The sequence below is a fragment of the Lycium barbarum genome, chromosome 10 (genome assembly GCF_019175385.1).
Source record: "Lycium barbarum isolate Lr01 chromosome 10, ASM1917538v2, whole genome shotgun sequence".
Taxonomy (NCBI): Eukaryota; Viridiplantae; Streptophyta; class Magnoliopsida; order Solanales; family Solanaceae; genus Lycium; species Lycium barbarum.
Window position 1 is genome coordinate 117187157 of NC_083346.1, and position 20951 is coordinate 117208107.

The 20951-nt window shown below is 38.9% G+C and overlaps 1 protein-coding gene across 5 annotated transcripts; it reads right to left on the reverse strand.

Annotated features, from left to right (window-relative positions):
- Positions 1 to 3619: 3619 nt before the first annotated feature.
- Positions 3620 to 17130, reverse strand: LOC132612597 (mediator of RNA polymerase II transcription subunit 15a). Of its 5 annotated transcripts, XM_060326692.1 has the most exons (12): positions 16813 to 17130; positions 15364 to 15475; positions 13439 to 13535; positions 11654 to 13024; positions 10815 to 10885; positions 9301 to 9375; positions 7812 to 8270; positions 6951 to 7715; positions 6516 to 6851; positions 4866 to 5066; positions 4681 to 4769; positions 3620 to 4100 (listed from the first exon to the last, which is right to left on the reverse strand). In XM_060326692.1, exons 1-12 carry the CDS (start codon positions 16959 to 16961, stop codon positions 3893 to 3895), a joined length of 3933 nt encoding a protein of 1310 aa, XP_060182675.1. In that variant the 5' UTR covers positions 16962 to 17130; the 3' UTR covers positions 3620 to 3892. The 5 variants fall into 5 exon arrangements, with proteins under 5 accessions (XP_060182675.1, XP_060182673.1, XP_060182674.1 ...); XM_060326690.1 differs by having other exon boundaries at positions 6951 to 8270; positions 10815 to 10876; XM_060326691.1 differs by having other exon boundaries at positions 6951 to 8252.
- Between the last annotated feature and the right edge of the window lie 3821 nt (positions 17131 to 20951).

Below are 20951 nucleotides of genomic sequence, written 5' to 3' on the forward strand. Positions count from 1 at the left end.
TTAGGTTTGCACAATCCTCTGTGGTATGCCCACGGGTGCTATGGAAATGACACCACAAGTCGATGTTCCTTTTATCCAGGTTGGCCCGGATCTTCTCTTGGAACCTAGCCTCATTCATCGTTCTTTTTTACTGCGACAAGCTCTGTAGCGTTTGTGCTGAAATTATGATCTGAGAACTTCGGGGGTCCAGCCCCTTTTGATGTCAATCTTGAAGGGCGCGGGGCACCTCTGCTGAGGAGGCCTCGACCATTCTCGTTGGTTCCCCAGTTCAAAGTTTGGCCTGAAGGCTTGCAGGCTTCATACGGCTAAACCGTCCCCGATAACTTGCGACGTTTGCTTCGAAACTCGGGTCCAGTCTCTTTCCAAGGCGGTTTCCTACTTCTATCGGAACCATCGCCCTTTAATCTTCCTCAATGCACATTTTAGCTGTATATCTGAGGTTTATTTCGCTCCATGTTTTGGCCGAAAATTCCCTCAAACTTTCTTTTAATTTCTTGGACGCGTCTAAGCTTCCCGGGTTCAGACCATCTGCGAAGGCAGCCGCAACCTAGTGCCCCGGGATAACCGGCAACAACATTCTCTCCCTTTGAAACCTGTCTACGAACCCTCGGAGCAGCTCGTCCCCCGATTCTTTATTGCGAACACGTTTTGCTTGTGTGTTTCGACCCTTCGTGCTCCAGCGCGGGCTTTGACGAAAGCATCTGTAAGAGTAGTAAAAGAGTCAATAGAATTTTCGGGTAAATGAATATACTAGGAGAGGCTCCCTTTATGAGTGTCTAATTAAATTTCTTCAGCATGATTGTTCGATCTCCTGCTGCTTGAGGTCGTGCCCAGTGATGGCTGCTTCAAATGTCATTATATGCTCTTCAAGATCAGTGGTCCCGTCGTATTCGGGCATGTCCGACATTATGAACTTTCTGGGAATATGTGTAGGGGCTGCGTTCTTCGGGTACAGCAGTATACCATACTTTCTGGTTCCTGCGCCTTTTATCACAGATGGGGCTCCCGCCTCCCGGGATTTGGTTCATTCGTTCATTCATTTCCCTTTCGACCCTGAAGAGCCCCTCGGTAAATGCATCCAACAGTTCATTTGCCACTTCGGCCTTTTTAGTCTATGGGGTCATAGGGATTTTCTCTCCGTCCTGATTTGACGTCGAAGTCCCTGCCCTAGAGTGTTTGGCCATGGTAATCATAGCCCTTTCCATGCGTTGTATCCTCTCAGCTTGTGCCTTGAGCGCGACCATCAATACGTCACTCATCAAGGAACCCGCCTTTTGAGCAGGTTTTCACCTTTTAAGTTGAGATTGCGCTCGACTCATTCTTCCAAACATGCACTTGTGTGGTTGCTCTGATTCATCGGTGTTTGAGATGTCTCCTCTTCGCTTATCGTTAGGCTGTCTATGCGGCGTCCCATATCTACTGCTCCTATGCTCCCTATTGAGTTCCTTGTCGTGCTCTGACACTTGTACCTCCACCAGGTCCTTCATGCCTCTTACTAACAACTGCGCGTCCTCGAGCCTCTGCATATTGCTTGAGCTACCACTCGCCTCAAACATGTCTAACTGCGTATAATGACTTTACTAGAGTTTCTGGAAGAAGAATTTCTACTGTGAATCAGGACAACTCCACAACTATCTATCCCCACAGACGGCGCCAAACTGTTTTTCGGTGAAAACGGATAATCAGTTAGAGATTTGTATTTCAAGGGTATGAAGACAAGTGGGTCGTATCCAATCCCGGAAACTCTCCTTTTGAGTAGGTTTTTGTGATTACAAAAGTTAGATTGAAAGAACCAAGCATAAAAAATAAGAAATCAGGCAAGATAATTATGTTCAAAACAGTAATTGATGTGCCCGAATCTATTGTTCTTGGGAGAAAAAGTAAGGGATATGTTACAAGAGAGGAGATGGAAGTGCCTTAGCTTACATGATAAGCTATCTATACGTAAACCAAAACGAGACTTTTCTACCCCTAAAATATGGGTGATATGACGTAAGGCTGCTCCCAACGTAAACATAGTCAGTGGTTCTCTGATCTAGAATCACGGATGTAACTAGAGTTGGCGGGAGTGGGGAACAGCTGTGAGGGTTCCCCCAGTCCCCCCGATCGTCCGGTCTCGCATGGGACCCCAGACCGATTTTTGCCCAATAAAGAAACACAGATGAAAACGGTTAAAAAAAAAAAAACTTTAGCGCGTAAGAACAGATTTCTTGAAGTTTAAATCATAATATTATTGATTTAATACTACCAAAATTCCTAATTAAACATAGAATAACATGTCTAGAGTTCAAAATGCTGCATCTGAACTTCAAACCTCGAGGTCCAAAGTTTGATACACAACATAAAAACTTCAAACTAGTTGTGCGTATTTCAGGAGTTTAAATTTTTACTCAAAACTATAACATAACATATAAGGTCATTTAGTTTGAGTTTAAAGTTACGAGCTGCTAATCTAAACGAGCTTACTCAAACTATTTGACCTTTTGTTTTTTCTTTTTTTCTTACCGCTCTTATTTTGCCAAAAAAAGAAGAAAATAAAATCATATGAATCTCAGGATATATGGAGATTAATAAGCCTATTTGGCCAAATTTTTGGGAAGCTAAAAGCACTTATTTAGAAAGTTAAAGTGTTTTGTTAAGCTTTTAGAAAAAAGAAAGTGTTGTTAAGTAGTAGCAGAAGTTATTTTTCAGAAACTAAAAAAAATAACTTTCATTAAAAGCACTTTTAGAATATTGGCCAAGCACGCTCTAATTGAGTATTTTCAAATTGATTGACCAAACATAAATTATACTCTCCAAAAACACTTTTGATTAAAAAACAACACTTTTCAAAACAAACAGATTTTGAAAGCTTAGCAAAACAGACTATAAGAACAACTTTACTTGTAACTTTAATGAAAAAAAAATATTATTATTATAATTCTAACAGAAGCATAAAAAGATAAAAACTAAATTGTGCAATTTTTCAAGGACGAATTTCGTAAATGAGTGCAGGCGGATAATAATTCATTTTTTTGCGCGGATTGCCCTTCTTTTGAGGTGGTCTTTAAATTTTACCCCTCATATTTATGGTCTTTAAATTATGCCCCTCATATTGCTGGTCTTTAATTTTTGCCCTTTGCATTGCAATTTTGAGCGTTCACACAGAAATCATGAGGTTCTGAGTTCGAACCCCCGCTCAAGCATAAATTAAAAAAAAAAATTGCAAGGCAAGATTTGGGTCGCGTGTATGCCGGACCCGACATACTCATGCCTTATGGGCAGACTTGACATAAGTATGCCGGGTCCGACATAACTTTGATAATTCCTTCACAAGTGTATGCCGGTAGGGGCATAGCGAAATTTAAACTCTGCCTTGCAATTTTTTTTTAAAATTTTGACTGTGTGGGTTCGAACCTGGAACCCATGGATTTTAACCGAAGGGCAAAATTTAAAGATTTTAAATATAAGGGGCAAAATTTAAAGACCATCCCAAAAGAAGGGCAATTCGCAGAATTGCCCATAATAATTTGCGAATTGCCCATAATAATTTTACTCCTCCTGTTAGCCCCATTTATATAAATCCCATATACTTCCAATTAGATCAAGACCGACCTTCCCCTTTTAACAAGCCATCAGAAATCCGAAAATTTAAAACCTTTAAATTTCACTATGTTCATAAATACAATAAAACACTGCACAGAATTGTCAATTAAGTTCGAGGACAAACACCTCAAAAGCAAAAATTCATACCACTTGGTTAAAAACAACCCAATGGGGGTGGAAAATTCTATTCAGCAACAACCACAGGATATACAAAGTATATCTGCAGTGACCACCAGTAAACAGGTAGGCAGCAGTAGGAGAGCAACACCGAAGATGGATCAAGAAAATCTCATACTTTAGTGTTTGATCATGCTGCACTCGAAATATTCTCCCAAGACCCGTACTTCGAGCTGAAGGTTCCTCCACCACTTTGCTGCGCATACTCACAAATTACAGCACGGGCACAAACATCCCAAGTCTTGGCTATGTCTTTTAGACACATCGGCTGTGAAAGACTTCGCAGAGAAACGCTAAACCTTGATTTGGCCTTCATGGATAGATCTTCATACTCCTTACTGCAGCACAAAATAGTAAAACACGGTTTTAAAATGATACAATTAGGAGTTAAAAAGTGGAGAATATAAGACTGGATAAGGGTGATCGTCAAAACTTAGTTGATAATCTTAACGCAATCAAAAGGCAGATGTCCAAAATCTTTTATGATTTCCCAAATTAGGCTGCTCTTATCTCTCATCTCGTGGCCAGTATATTTCCCAAATCTATGCTACTCTTATTCGAGTTATCAGCACAGTCTAACATTAAACAATTTAATTTCTTGAGTAATTATTCTGTCATCCCTCTTTTCTTTTACTTCCCTATTAAACCCGTAGCCAGATTGACCATTAGAGAATTCAAATGAGTGATTAATCACAATGACTTTTTGTTCATCATCTTAAGACCTTTAATAAATCAACAAGGTATAACGAATACGGCATAAACTCGGATCTATCAATGCTTTTTTGACTTCATATGTTATAATTGCTCTAAATTTTTTTATAAGGGTTATAATTGCTCTTATCAATGCTCTCCTTCCCTTTCTCTGTCTACTCATCTCTTTCCGGTATTAAATCAAGAAGACTGCCAGACTTTCCTCACCTGATTTCAACTGGAAACTTGTCCAACAAAATTGGAGAGCAGTTCGGATAATTAACTGGAACGAGCAATCTCAAAGGCTGAATTGGAGACTGCACAGAAGTAAAAGACCATTAATCAACCATAGAAACAAAAAAATGTAAAAGAGGTGATTACTGAAGTTCAGTATATGAAGATCAAAATCTCACCATCTGCGCTGAAGCATACTGTGCTTTTAAGCTTGAACTCAACGAAACGGCAGTGAAGGAACACTTAACAGTAGTGCCTTCACCGCCCTCTGTTGCAGCTGCAAGAGCACTTGGATCAATACCTTCGTCACTAATCTTTACAACAGTGTCAATAAGTTGCAGATTGATTTTATGTATCTCTTCAACCAGTGCATGATTAACCTGCAATAGATTACTAATCATTGTTAGCACTGTAGGTACAGCTGGAGAACCCAAAAATTGACAGTAGAGCAATTTCCTTGTCAAAGATCAACACACCAATATGAATGCAAGATCAAGGTAAATCAGCATCTGAAAAAGTAACATTTTTGTGATCAGACATTGAATGTCCTACCACAAAAAAAGATGAAAAGCAACCATGAGACAAACGAAATAACAAAAAGTAACTCATTTTTCCATAAATGCAAAGCTTTACGGAATAAAAACACCATTCCAAAATGTCGGTTCACATGCTTGCCTAGAGGCAAAGCTGCTTTAATATTCTTGAGTTTTATAAATTATAGGCAAAGCTGCTTTAATATTCTTGAGTTTTATAAATTATAATACCTACTGCTCTGTATCCAGCCAAAGCTTGGGACTAGTTTTATAAATTACTCGTTTGAAAATCCAGTTACTCTATCAAATGACTAGGTGGGGGTTCAAGAGATTCACATTATTTATATAATAACACAAAAAGCAACGACCAAGTGACTTTGTGTCTATCTAAATCCCAGAGAGCCTAGCACGATATGAGGTGCAGTTGGGGATTCAAGTCAAAATAGTTCAGAAATACGCTGTAACGAGACATCTGAATACAACTTCCACCTCAGACTTAGTTCAACACTAGAATATATTCACACACTAGTTGCTACAAAAGGGATATATTGAAATCATATATAGATAGAAGGCATATATTTGTTTCCATACAGATTTGTATCCTGTGCAGCTCTGGCACAGAAGGGTTGAGGGACATTTAAGAGCTGGAAAGTTTGTGGTAAAGATTGGATATTAGTTGTTGGAATATCATATTTTGAAGGAGTATGCACTGAGAATGACAGTCTGGCACAAAGACACTCGAATATTAGTCACAGCGGCCAGCTGAAAGTCTCAGGTTGCAAACAACATTCAACATACTGCATTTGTTTGATTCTAGACAGTCATCTTATACTTGGTTCAGATTATTTGGACATAATCACAAGCTGCAAAAGTACTAAAGAAGTAAAACCCATGTCTGATTCACGTAAAGTAATGTTTAATTTCCACATATATCTACCATAGCTATCGAAGTTTCCAGAACAGACCTAAAAGTGGTAGTTTTGGGTTGAAGGTCTAGTCGCAGAAATATAATCAATTACATGAACAGGCACACGGACTGATAGTTAAACACCACTCGAAGTTGAGTTTCAGTTTGCATGCAAGCTAAAATTTCAGGAAATATTCCACTGTATTGCATTTGGTCGTTCTACTCTCTCTCTAATGGCCACGGCCAAAGACCAGTTTTTATTTTAACTCTAAAGTGCACCCCAATGGACCTCCTTTTCCTTTTAAAACCAAAATAATCTACCACAGGGCTCTCATGTTTGGATGTGCAGTTTTATACTTTTATCCTCTAAGTAGGCAGCAAAAGATTACCTCTGCCCTAGATTTTTTGACATCGGATGTTGCTGTTGACTCTAACTCAGATGCTTCAGAAAAATTCAACTGCCAGAAACTATCATTTACACTGCCGTTTGATGAAACAACGTTGGAAGTTGTATATCGCTTCATTTTCTTTGTTCCTGTAGGTCCATCCTGCGTAAAGTAGTTTCTCGCTTGGAGACGACATTTGGTCATGGCAACCAAATCTTCGCCAACAGCTGCTCTTGATCCATTTCCTGGTGCAGATCCTGCTATTCGATCCATCATACTGACCACCGAACTGATGTCACTAACAGACGAATTCAATGCTTTGGCGGACATGTTTTTAACCTGAATATAATAATTATGTCAAATCAAAAGGAAAGGTGCAAAGACAGATCTATTCAGATTAGCGAAGATATAAATTAAGTAGAATGGTATTATACAAACCACTTTCATCAAACGTTCCAGTGGTTGTTCAACACTTGACTTGCCAGAATCAGCAGCTGAGCCATTGGCATGTGTACCATCTAGAGGAGTAAACTCTGCAAGCAAAGGTGAGGCTGATATCCCAGGAGTACCAATTGCAAGGGATTGGGCAGGTGCAGAAGCAGCAGTAGCTTGCTGATGCATTATATTTCCAGCTATGGAATGTGACGCAAGGCCAGCACTAACTTTTTCAGAATCCCCTGGCATTGGAGATGGAGCCAAGGGAGTTGAAGGAGATGGGACAACAAATGGTGAGCTTGTGGATTGGAGAGGAGTCCCCGCTTTGGTAAGAGATGCCAACATATTTTGTTGGTCAATTTGAGGAGAAGGATGTTGGGTAACCTGAGGAGATAGTGCCTGATGGACTTGAGGTGAAGATATTCCCGACTTCAATTGCGGATGATGAGATCCAACACGCTGGCCAACTGACTGCTGTTGCTGTAAAACTCCTGCTTTCATTCCCATTTGCTGCCTCATCTTTAGGTCATTAGCATCAGTCATCTGGTGAAGCTGCGACATCTGGTGAGCTGGCAATTGCGCAGTCTGCTGTTGCTTTGCTTGCTGCTGTTGCATTAACTGCTGTCTCTGAAAAATATGGTGCTGCATCTGCTGCCGCTGGTGGTACTGCTGTCTTAATTGCTGGTTCTGCAACATTTGCTGCTCGTGCTGTTTAGGAAGCGACTGTTGCAAGGCGTTTGAATTTTGCTGTAGGGAACCGAGGTTTGCCTGCACAGGGTTCGATCCACTTTGTGAACTTAATGAGCTTATGTTAACTTGTTGAGGACTGTTAACAGGATTCTGTTGTAAAGAGCTGGTAGCCACCTGCTGCAGTGAGTTCAATGAATTACCCTGTCCCAAATCCACACTGGAACCAGGCTGTCCTGTATTTATCATATGTTGCTGAGAGTTGGAAATTGTCGACACGCCAGACAAGGAATTATGTTGCAAGTTGGTGAGATTGTTCTGCTGCATTGCCGCCATGGAACCCTGTACGGGTTGCATCGATGGATTAGTTTGACCATCAAGAGACTGTGGTTGCTGAAGCTGCATGGAAGACTGAGGAAGTTGCCCCTGCAGTGGAGAAGAAGCAGGCTTGCGCGGCCTATTGGAACTAAGAAAGAAACTTATGTGCTTCTCAACCGAATGCAGTTTCTCCTTGTGAGAAAGTTGAATTTCATGCTTGTTAAGCCGCAAGAAAAGCACAATGCGTTCCAGTGTCATCTTGAACATCTTGAGCTTTTCAATTTGCTCGTTTTGAGGACGCTGAGGAAGAGAATCATGCTTAAAATCAGAAAAAAATCAGTTTAGTCACAGTCCTGCTTCTTGCAAACTTTTAAAAGTTATGCTTCAAGTACCTCCCACGGCAAGAAAAAAGGGAGCAAAACTTAAGAAAGAGCATAAAGAGACAAATAACATAGCTAGCCAGATGCCCACAATTCAACAGAATGTTGACTTAAGTGCTCTTTAAATTCAGATAAATCAAGCCCTTGCCCAAAGAATTAAGGAGGCCTTGATCCCTCCCCCAAAAGGAAAAAAGACTACCATGAAAATGACATATACATCACAGTATCTACCTAGATATGTGCAAATGAGTCCTTTTATAGTGTTCACAATCACACACAATGCTTCAACACAGACAAATGATGCAGATGCAAGAAATGAAAAGGAATTAACTCCCACTATGACACAACTGTTTCTCAAGATGACAGGAAGGAACCAAAGATGCAAAATTGAGAATTTAGAGTTTTGAGCTTTCTGCATCAGTTCAGCTTTCTGCATCAGTTCAGTTAGATAATATTCTAGGATTACCTATGGGCATATCAAGGAGTTTGTATCGCTATAAATGCCAGAGTATATATGTAAAGGAGCTATAATAGGTGTGAGAAACTCGCAAAGAAATAAGAGGAGTTACCAATAACCAAAGGTTTATAACATTAATCTGATACCAGTACTTGTTTAACTACTTATGGATGACCTACCCAATAGAATACAAAATGCAGTACACCTTGGTGTGTTAATTGAGGAAAGATACATGCTATATGCAGCAAATGATGGTGTGTCAATTGACGAAACTTTCAAGGGAGTCAGCCAAAATTTGGAACTATGACGAAGCACTTAGAGGGCAATGGTTTAGAATAAATAGAAGAAAGATCATATGATTGCAAGTACTGTCCCCATAACTAGAATGATCTCTGAGAACTATTAACATATCAAATTACATCAAAATCTAGTAAATACAGCATGCTGCACCATACAGCTGGTAGAATTGCTCCAGAAATGATAGTTAATAGAATAAAATGTTGATGACAACCTGCTGCACTTTAGTAGCAATTTTCTGGTATAGATCATTGAGCTCTGACAAATACATCTCCTTCATAGACTTTATCTGCATTAAAAAATTTCATTAAGTCAATTGTGCAAATGTCAAGACTGGATTCCCATGTGGATGGGTGATAATTAGATCACCTGTTCAATGCAGTAGAGAACAAACTAGAGAATCTTCATGAAAGAATCTTCCAGATAGAAAGGTTAAAAGTGAAGGGGAAGACGAAGACTACACCTCTTTAAAAATCCATTTTGCACGACAAGTGAATGACAAAATAAGCAACTGAACTTTGTTCCTTTAGCTTCTTGTTCTGCTCACATCAAGGGTCAATTTCCAAGATGTGATCATAGACCAGACCAGCCAGGAGGAACTCGAATATACTTTTCTACAGTTGGTTGGGAGATATAATATGGTCTAATGAAAATCATCATTTTTTTGTTTTTACTTTACATCTTTATTTCAATGAAGCAAAGTGAGGGGAAACAATGGAATAATACCGATATATTTGGCTTCACAAGTAAAAAAACATGTTGATGTTGTATGCTTATACTTGGAGAGCTTTAAGTATTCCAACTTACTCCTAGCTAGTAAGCCAAGTCGAGTATTTAAGTAGAAGAAAGTAGAGGGAGGACCCATTATCAACTGCGTTTCGAAGCAGGAAACGACGAGTTTCTCGGTTATCCAAAAAATTGGAAAAACAAATATACCAACTAATACAGATGAATGGGTATCTTTTCACACAGAACAACATTTTCTCATAGCCATATATTCAGGTTTATACTTCTTGCATGAATAGGTTTACCCTCAAAACTAGCAATAAAAAAAATTAGTTTCCCGGGAATAAAGCAAATTAGGGACATACCATGAGGACCCTGACCCGAACTTACGGACATATTACCTCAAGAAGTCAGATAATACATAACAACATTCAACTATCTAGAATCACTTAATCAGAAGAAAAGAAAAATTGTAACAAGTCAATTTATCGAATCTACTTAACTTCTCAATTAGGCCAGTAGAAAATGTAAAGAATTTCTAGAGCAATAACAACGGATTGAGAAGGCCTCAAAATGAAGGGACATAGACAACAAGAATTCATATAGCCTACCCTAACTTGATTGCGGCATAGTTGTTGTTATTGTTGTTTCTTGAGTACTTCACTTCTCAATTGAGAATATATCAATTTCTAACAAGTTATCTGTAATATGCTTAATTTTCTATTTCTTCTATGAATTGGAATACCGTAAAAGTGCCTTGCGGAAAGGGATATGACCATGAATTTGCTGAACGCTTATTTTGGTAAACCTCCTCTATTACTCCATTAACCACAGGAAATATTTCACAGCATTCAGCTACTTCTTATATTGTTGTAACCAGTCAGTTTATCAAAATCTACTTCATCTGTCAATTGCCAAAACATCAATTTCCAGCAATTCATGAGTAATTTCCTCAGTTTTCAACACCCTGTGTAGATAAAAATACCATTGGAAAAACCATACCTTTTGGTAAACCTCCTCCTGCCAATCAACTGCATTTGCATTTCCCGTCTGAGCTGTAGAATCTAAAGATGCTACAAATAAACCGAGAGTTGAGGATAGCACAAATATTGAAGGGCTTGACTCCTTACAGCATTGTGTTGGATATTTAAGTAATATTCATACTTTTTTTTTTAATTGAGAAACTATATTCATGCACTATAGTTGTCATCAAATGTCCTTGTGTAAGAAAGTTAAGTTTCTCACTCTAGACCAGGACGACTGGGTATTTGGTAGTATACTAATATTAAGTAAATTTAAAAATACAATAAGATTTTCATCTTTTCATTAAAGATCAAATGCATCTTTCAGATCTTATTCTTTCTGAGTTTCCATGATAGTATGGTTAAGCTGATCAGAACAGCAAGATCACTTGGTGACATTCCACCACTCAAAGACTAGTCATTTTTACTTTAAAAAATGTAAAACAGCGGTTAAAATAGTGTATTTTTTTTTGATTAGCGCCGGGTGTCCGAGTCTCTTTGAGCCCCGACTAATCCCGGGGGTGCACAGGCCCTCGGCAAGGAGTTTCCCGCAAGTGCACCACGGTAATTCAGGGTTTCCCCAGTCCGATAGCCCTCAGAAATTGTTTGCACCCAGCGGGTTTCGAACTTGAGACTTTGAAAGGGAGCACCCCAAGGCTCAAGTCAATTGCCACCAGGCCAACCCCTGAGGGTTAAAATAGTGTATTAGTCCTATACCTTCAAATATAAGGCATGAAAGGTGGAAATATCTAAGAATGAGACTGCTAAAGAATGATTTATGAGACCTAATTGAAAGCTTTAATTAAGAAAAATACATACTTGATGAGGCTTCTGGTGCGGCTCTTTGTGATTGATATAGCTGCTTCTGCTGTTCCATTGCATTCTGCTGTTGAAGCAAGGGAGCAGATGTTTGAAGCCTCTGTTGCATTTCCCTTTGCAATTGATTCGTCTGTTGCTGCAAACCCAAAGGTGGTTGTAACTGTCCTGGTTGTGATTGACTCTGAGACATCATTTGCTGTTGTGCTGGCTGCGACTGCGATTGTTGACCTTGACTTGGTAACAAGGTTGTAGCACCCTGCAGCATTTGTTGTTGTCCAGGAACTTTTGATTGTTGCAACATATGGATAGGGTGCTGATTAGACGTCAAGCCAGAGTTACCAGGTTGTTGACTTCCAGACAACTGTTGCTGCTGGACCCCAGCAATATTACTTTGAGACCCCAACTGCTGCTGATGCATATTTTGAAAGTTGTTTTGCTGATTAAACTGCTGCTGCTGCTGCAGACTGTTATAGTTGTTCTGTTGGCCCACTAGCCTCTGCTGCACATCAGGCATCGGATTCTGTTGGCCCATCAGTTGGTTCTGCTGGAGGTTTGCAACATTTGTCTGTTGTGCAATCAGCTGCTGTTGCTGTTGCTGTTGCTGTTGTTGATGCTGTTGCGCTGGTAAAATTGGTTGCTGTAGCATTGACGATTGTTGTTGATGAAGCATGGGAGCCTGCTGTCTCATAACTGATTGTTGCCGTTGGTGAAGTACAGATTGCGTTGACTGTTGAACGGCAGACTGTTGATTTTGCTGAAGGTTAGACAAAGAAGTAGATTGCATTGAAGAAGGTTGCATCATAGCTTGCTGAGAAGGTTGTGTCTGAGTAGGCTGTAGAAGGTTCTGTTGCTGTTGTTGCTGCTGCTGCTGGTCCTGCGGCTGCTGCTGCTGTTGCTGCATGTGAGATTGCATCAAGGACTGTGAAGTGTTTCCCGGCTGAAATTTCTGCTTCATCATCTGCTGCTGCAGCTGCTGCTGGTAAAGATATTGCTGTGTTGTCTGTGACTGCTGCTGTTGCTGTTGAGAAAGAACCTGTTGTTGTCTTCCCTGCATCTGCATCTGCCTCTGAGAATTAGGAACCATATTGGGAGGCATGCCTTGACCAATGGCACTTCCTACTGAGCTTTGACCAACATTTGGCATAGTTTGCAAATTTGGATTCTGGCCCCCAACATTTTGCATGTTACCCTGCGTCAAATTACTCACAGGAGGAAGTGCAGGAGTCAAACTAGCAGAATTTTGCAGCCCAGTTGATGCCATGTTGTTCTGAATGTTTTGCTGCATCAGTGGTTGTCGTGTTTGATTTTGATTGGCCAGTACAGGAAGTTGCTGTGCTTGGCTGTTAACTTGGGACTGTATGCTGTGGGATCCTACAGAAATGAATCAAAAAGAAACAGTCAAGATGCTTTCAAATAACTAACAAACATAATAACATTAGAAGAAAATACAAACAAGCAGCCATTTGTCAGTTTTTCAACACCATTGGCAAGCAGCTTGATCAGAACCAAAAATCAAGGCGCATCAACGATGTGTACTTTAACCGGTTGAAGGAACTATCAACACTCTGACCTAGAGCACAAACAATACTAACTAGTAGTAGTCACCTAAAATATTATAGATAACTCAAGGATTGGTACAATGGTTCAAGCTTCTAAAATTTACAGTACCCTTTGTAGCTACAGGAGCAAAAATTTTCAACAGCAGAATGAAGTAATTAGGTTTATATATCATGTCAGACAAGATTCGCCTATTTGAAATACAGCCCAAGAAATTTCATTGCTCACCTGGGCCCGGGGCACTCTGACCACCATTTGCAGCATTGGGCTGAGATTTTGTCTCCATGGTCAGCATCTTTAAAGATATTTTCCGCAGATAATCTTGCTGCAATATTAGATAAATTTAACTAAAAATGCATACACCATGTCTAAACGACTGGAAAAACGAATGTAAGTTTATACAAGCAGGATAACAACGACAACCAAGTGGAGAACAAATTACATCATTCAACCAATATTTGATTTTTGTTTAGAAACTAATAAAGATAAAAACTAACTAGAAAGCAGGTAAAGTGAACAATGACCTTCACAAGTAAAAAAAAACAAGAGATATGGAAAATAGTGGAATGATTAATATCAAGAAACAATAGTAAATATCTACCACTAATTAATAATGGGTCAAGCAATTAGCCTTGGAATCTTAATTACCACTAACGTCTCTCGACTATTTAGCGGGTTTATTGTAGCTAGTTCTCTCGAATCAAGCTAACAAAAATTATTCACATTCCAATTTTAGGCCACACTTGGGTTCTTCCCATCTCTAGGTTGACCCCATTAGATGAGGTTTCAAGCCCCAAATCGCGTTAATTAATCTAGCCCAATCCCTAATTTCCTCTCTCGAGTTTAATAAAAAATAATAGGGGATGTCCTAGGATTAGCTGCTCCCTTCGGAAAGCAATAGATGCACATGATTAATTAGAAAAACTAAAACCCATTCATAAACTAGAAAGCATTTATTTACTACAAAAGCAATTTTTCACTTGGTTTCTTCCCAGTCACTTCTCAATCACATAAACCTATAAAATTGAAATAAACCATAAATGCACTATTTTCTTAATTAAACATAACAAAAATCTATGCATAAAGAAGAGAAAAGTTGGTAAAATACCAGCGTATCAGCGTGCAAACAACAATAACAACATACGGGTCGGGGGAGGATAGAGTGTACGCAGACCTTAACCCTACCTCGTAGAGTAGAGAGGTTGTTTCCGAGAGACCCACGGTTCCTTAGGTGTGAAAAGGCATTAAAAATTAGATCTAGGTTATTTTTATGTGGTGGTTAGTTCTAAAAATTAATGTAATAAATAGATTTTATAAAACTATGTCGGTTAGTCAAATCTGAAATTAATTAATTTAATTCCATATAACTTGACTGTATTCATTTGTGTTGACAAATAAGGGCACTGGGCCGCCCTTTTTTTTGTTGACAAATATAGACTGAGCATTGAAGAGCTTGGGGAAATATAATTAATATGATACTATAATATTTACGTGTCAATACCAGAATAAACCCTTTTTTTTTTCTTATCATCACTGTAATAGGTAATTTTACACAACAGATCTCATGCTTAAGATGAACTGATACATATAATATCATGCTCTTCCATTTCCCTGTTATAAAAACATTGATGAGAGCAAAAATAAGTGAATCCAATTTTATTTTTTTTAAATGACACCAATGTCTTAGTAAAAATGCTAAAAAAGTGATTAATGTGTTCATTTAGAAGCGTGAAATTCCACATAAACATAATGGTACAGTACAGACAACCATCGGCATTAGTAATTGAAAGATTTGTCTCGCACTTGAGAAGTTAAGCGGGGTGGTGTAGTGCAGGTTGAAAACAACAAATTATGTTTTGCGGGGCAGGGCCGGACTGGTTGAAATCTTCGCGGGCTTATGCGGGTTTGCCCCGCAACCGCACCGCTCCTCTCCGCTTGCCATCCCTAAGACAACTTGTCTAGATGACTGGAAAGATGAATGCAAGTCTTTACAAGCGGGAATAACAACATCAACAAAGTGGAGAACAAATTGCATCATTCATGTTGAAAAGTCCCACATCGACTGAAAAAGGGATGGGCGGTTTCCTTATATGGTCTTGGGCAATCCTCCCCTCGTGAATTCAAACAAATCGAAATGAGTTTAGATTACATACCTGACTTGTAGCAGCATTATATATCTTTTCTTCAAACCTTATTGCAATTTTCTTGAGTTCTTGTACGCCTTCTTGCCCAGAGACAGGAAGATGCCTCTTTAAGGTCTCCATTCTATACAACCATATCAACCAAAAATCAGCTTAAACCATTAATAAGATCCCAATCTAGATAAACGCTTCTCAAATATGTTAAAAATAATTCCACATTACGCCCAGCTACGAAAGACTAAAACTTGATTTCTCCAAACAATATCAATAGTTATAATCCATCCAATTAACCACCCAAGGGTGTGGCCTAGTGGTCAATGAAGTGGGTTGAGAACCACGAAGTCTCAGGTTCAAATCCCTACGGAGACAAAAATACTAGGTGATTTCTTCCCATATGTCCAAGCACTTGTTGCTGGTTGGAGGTGGCAGGTATCCCGTCGAATTACTCGAGGTGCGCCCCGACACCACGGTTATCAAAAAACAAATAATCCATCCAATTAACTCGAGCAGCAACCAATCATTTTGACATATCTAAAAAAATAAAAAGTAAACAACAGCGAGTAAAAGTAGGTTTTCCACTTGAACTAGTTCCTTACCCCTACCTTTGTGGGGTAGAGAGGTTTTTTCCGCTAGACCCTCGACTCAAAAGAAAAGAAGAATTCGAAGGCAGGGTTGCAAGAAATTTAAGACGCCAAAATAATAGGATACAATCAAATGAAGTGACAGATAGTAATAATATATACTAAAGAACGACAAAACCACTCGATTACTAAATAATACTACTAATAAGGAGAACGAAAGACTAAAACTTGTTTTCCCTAAAGAACATCAGTAGATATAATCCAATTAACTCTAGCAGCAACCAATCATTTCAACATATCTAAACAAAAAAAAAAAAAAACACAGAGTAAAAGCAGGTTTTCCACTTGAACTGATTACCTTGGTCTTGGTCTTGGTCACTACCCAGTGTAATCCCACAATAGTGGGGTCTGGGGAGGGTAAGATGTACGCAGCCTTACCCCTACCTAGGTAGGGAGGCTGTTTCCGATTGACCCTCGGCAACCCTCCTCCTTTATCCGGGCTTGGGACCGGCAATGTGAGCGAGCTCACACAGGCGGAGTTCTTGAACTGATTACCTAAGTTGGAAATATCTACCAATTACCCCACCCAGTAAAACTAACAGCATTCCCACCAATTAGTTTAAAAGCTGGAAATAACAAGTCTCAAAATTGACTTATCAATACTTCTACCTAACTGATAAAACACAAAGGAACCCTAAAAGAACAAGTTCACATACAAAATTAAATAATTCTGACTAACTAGTTAATCTCACAAAACCAATAAACCACAAAAGCAACCCTAACCCTAACCCTAACCCCAAATTCCAAAATGCAAAATCGTATAACAAATTAAAAAAAAAAAAAACAATTAACAAGTTCACAAAAATTAACTTAAAATTACATCTTGTTAACAATCCTTTGACGAGAATCGGGTAATAGTTGAGTCCGCCATTCACCGGAATCCATAGTTCCAGTAGGAGCCCCGGTCGGAGCTCCGGCAACATCACCGGCTTGACCTTGTTGTGTGCCCCTCCAATTATTCCCATCCATTTCAATTTCAAATCAAAATTCCCAAATTTAAAAGAAACAAAATTGATGTTACAAATTTTTTTTCAATGAGAATAAAGAATTATGATAGATTATAAGGAAAATTGACAAAGTCGCAGTATTATTTTATTAAATAATCGTATGTGTAGACTTAGGTTGAGATTGGGTGTTGTGTCGGCCTTTTAAATATTGTCTTATTAACATCTACGTGTCGGTATCTGATGTGTCCAGCCGCCTTTTGAGTCAGATATGTTTGGCTATTTGATTATCTCAAGTCTCAACTAGTATAATGGAAGTAAGTTTTTAAGATCGTTCATAAGTTACACTGCTTAAATTTGTTAGGAGCAAAAATGCCATTTTTTTTAAATCGTATTTTCCTGTATAAGTAATTTTTTTTGCGTGTTTGTGATCTTCATTTACCAAAAAGTTGGCGGACTTGTTTGCCTCTCTTCAAATGTGAATAATAATCGTGTTGTTGATTTCCGACGGGTATATATAATCTTCAATAATTGCCCTTAAAGGATAAAGTTGCATGTCGTCCCGTTTAATAAGCTTGACAACAAGTAGGCAGTCTGTTTCCACTTTGAATTCTCTACATGATCTTCTTGTTTTTGCTAATTGTAGTCGTATTTAATTCTCTATAATTTTGTGGTGAGGATTGAGATTGGTCTCGTCTTACCTGAATATCTTCTCTAAAAATTCCGCCAAAAGTAGCAGCTCTTGTTTGTGTCTTCACGCTCCATTAGTATTCAATTTAAGCTTTCTTGTACAGTAGGAGATCAAGCGATTAATTTAACTTGTCTAACTACAACATTTTTCGAGGAAAGACCTCGAGTTTCCTAGCATAATCTCTAATAAGGTTGTATATAAGTTCTGTCGGTAGACATATGTTCTCAATCAAATTTCTATTTTTTTAATGTGTTAATTTGGACTATCGTGTAATATAAAATTTTCATTTTAGTTTTTGATCTGCTAGTTCACATAATCTGCTGAGGAAAAAAGCAAATGGGGACTAGCATGATAAGAGAATATGGCACAAGAATTTCTCTTTGAAAGTCAACTTTCACCTATGGAGAGTCATCAAAAATAGATTGTCTGCAGATAACAACATTGGAAGGTTCAAAATTCACGGGCCTTCCACTTGCTGTTGCTGCACTGTCCACAAAATAAAAACAATTGAACATCTATTTGGCCAAAGTGACATAGCTAAGGAGCTATGGACTAAAATATGTCACCCTTTGGGAATCAAAGTTCTGAACATCCCCCTCAGACAAATGATGGTCCATTGTTGAAGATTAAAGATTAAGAATCTTGTATCAATGCTTGTCAAAGGAATTCTCCCTCAGGTGATTTGTTGGGAGATCTGGAAATTTAGATGCAATATCAGGTTCAATTTCATTAAGTTCAACAGTGCTATTTCAGTTAAAAACATCTCATCACACATTTTTCAAATCACCAACAACCATTTTCCTCTACTGAAACCAGAAACTGCTTGGTATGTTTTCGCCAACAAACTAAACAATAACTACTCTAAGTTGACTATCAAGACTGTCAAATGGTACCCTCCCTGTTACATCCGACATTTTTGTTTATTCGAAAAATTCAAGGTGGGTTGACTTGTGATGAATAAGGCCACAATTGGACCTTACTTTGTATGCATGTGTAGGTTATGAATTTAATGGTGTGGAATTACGAAAGGTGGCCAAGGGAATTTTGGAAATTTGCTCCATAAATTACCATCTTTAGACAACAATTTTGGGCTCAAAAATGATAGGAAAAAAATTAGGCCCAAATGGGATGGCCCAACCGGCCATACCATGATCCAAGCCCATGGATTAATTTTCCATGTGGCATTATATATCCATCATTATCCTTAGAACTTTCAAGAAAAAAAAATACAAAGCAAGAAAGAAGGAACAAAAGGAGAGGGTTTCGGGTGAGAGGAGAAAGAAAAGGAAAAGAAAGAAAAATTTTTGGAGCCAATTCTTGGGTTTAAAAAGTTCCTCTCTTGAGAGATTATTACTAAGCACAAGATTATCTACAAGTTGATGTAGAGATTTTGGCAAGAAAACAACTTCAACCCCAAGTGAAGAACTTGAAGAAAGGTAAGGATTCCATGCTTTTGTTGTGTTAAAAATGATATAGGTATGTTGTAGTATGTGTGAATGAAGGAAAAACATGGAAATTTTGTATGTTGAAAAAAAATATGGGTGGTGGCCGAATGCATATATATGTATTGCATGATTGTAATGGTTTGAATTCTTGTGTAAGTTAGTTGTAGTATGGTGGAAATTGTATTAGAAAGGAAAGTGGGATGAATTAGTGAGAGTTGGAAAAATATAGTATGTTGGCCGTATGGTACTATATGTAATATGGGATGTGAATTTGATTTTGGTTGTATGTTAATTGTGTTATGGCTTTGTGAAGTAGATTGAAGGATAATGGTTAAGCCAAAACGAAGAATTGTTTGTTAAGTCGTTGTCGGAAAGTATGTTGCGTTAGCCTAATGTCTTGAAATTGTGATTGACGATAACGAACTTGGAATATGAAAATGTGTTTATGAACTTGTATGTTGGAAGTTAGGAAAGATTGGAAAGGTAGTGATTTGATAGGAAGTTGAATGTTTGAGTAACTTATGAATGTTATGTGAATATGGTATGGATGCCTCCGATGTGTGTCGTAATGATTTTGATGGATAATGGATATGAAAATAATAAGTTTGGTTGGAAATGCAAGTTTAAAACGAAAAATAACTCGTTGTGTCGAAAGATGGCTAATAATGCCATAGTGTATGAATTAGTGTTTATTGATGTTTGTTGTTGTTTGGATGTTTTCTCTGGGCTGTAGTGTTGAGGAATTGAGCCGAGCTAAGTCTCGGGGATGTCGTATATACAGAGGAAATGCTGCCGAAATTTCGGTAGGCAATTATGTGTAAAGATAGAGTATTGAAAGAATGAAACTAACCAAATGGTAAACTTGACCATTTCCAGATTTTGGACGAAATTTGGATTGACGCCGAGCGAGCATAAGGCGCCATCGAGGTATGTGAAGCACTTCTATACGCTCCTAGGCATGTTCTGGATGTGGTAGGCTCGGCCGCGAGCCCTAGGTCCGACTCCGTTCCCCGGAATTCGAGACGGAAAACCGCTCCAATTCCTTCAATTCAATTGAAACTATTTTATTGCAAATTGCCCTTAAAGTGAGATTTTGTACAAAACTTCCCCAAACGGAGTCGGAACACTTCCGAATGAGTATGGGTGACCTCATAAGGTCAATCATCAGTAATTTACGTATGTAGCCTCGGGTTGGTCCGAGGTGGGCCCACAAGGCCCGATACTTCCGGTACGATTTTTAAAATACTTTTGTTTTGGTCCGATCTTCTCCAAAAACTTCTGAACTATTATTTTGTGAATATTATGGATATTTTTGTGTAATTTATACAATATTATTTCTGAACATCCGAGCATCCCATTCTGATAATCTGTCGTGCCTTCCTAACTAGGATATGAGCGCGTGCTATGCATACTATCTGGATATTCTGATTTTGGCTCGCCGTTTGGCACCCTTCCGATTGATCGAGTCTGTATGTTGAGTCTGTAGGTAGGTGGTTTCTCATTTATCGATTCGTGTCTGTCTCAATGCATTCTTTCACTGCGACCCGGGCCAGGTTCTGTTATCGTGCATATTTTCTCTGCATTGTTCACCGCGTCCCTCGGCGTACGGGCCGGGATCTGTATGTCTGTATGATCTGTGTATGGGGATGGCGGCCAGGATGGCATATGATCCGATTTGATTCTGTCTGTCCACCGCGTCCCGTACTAAGAGGGCCGGGTTCTGTTACCGCGCCCCCAGACAGGGCCGGGATCTGTATGAATATATGCGTGTGCCATCTGTATTTATAAAGCACACGCCTTTGTATGATTTTGTATGACTCTGTGCTACTCTGCATGCATAATTCTGTCCGTCATGCTACTGTCTGTCTGTCCGTCTGTG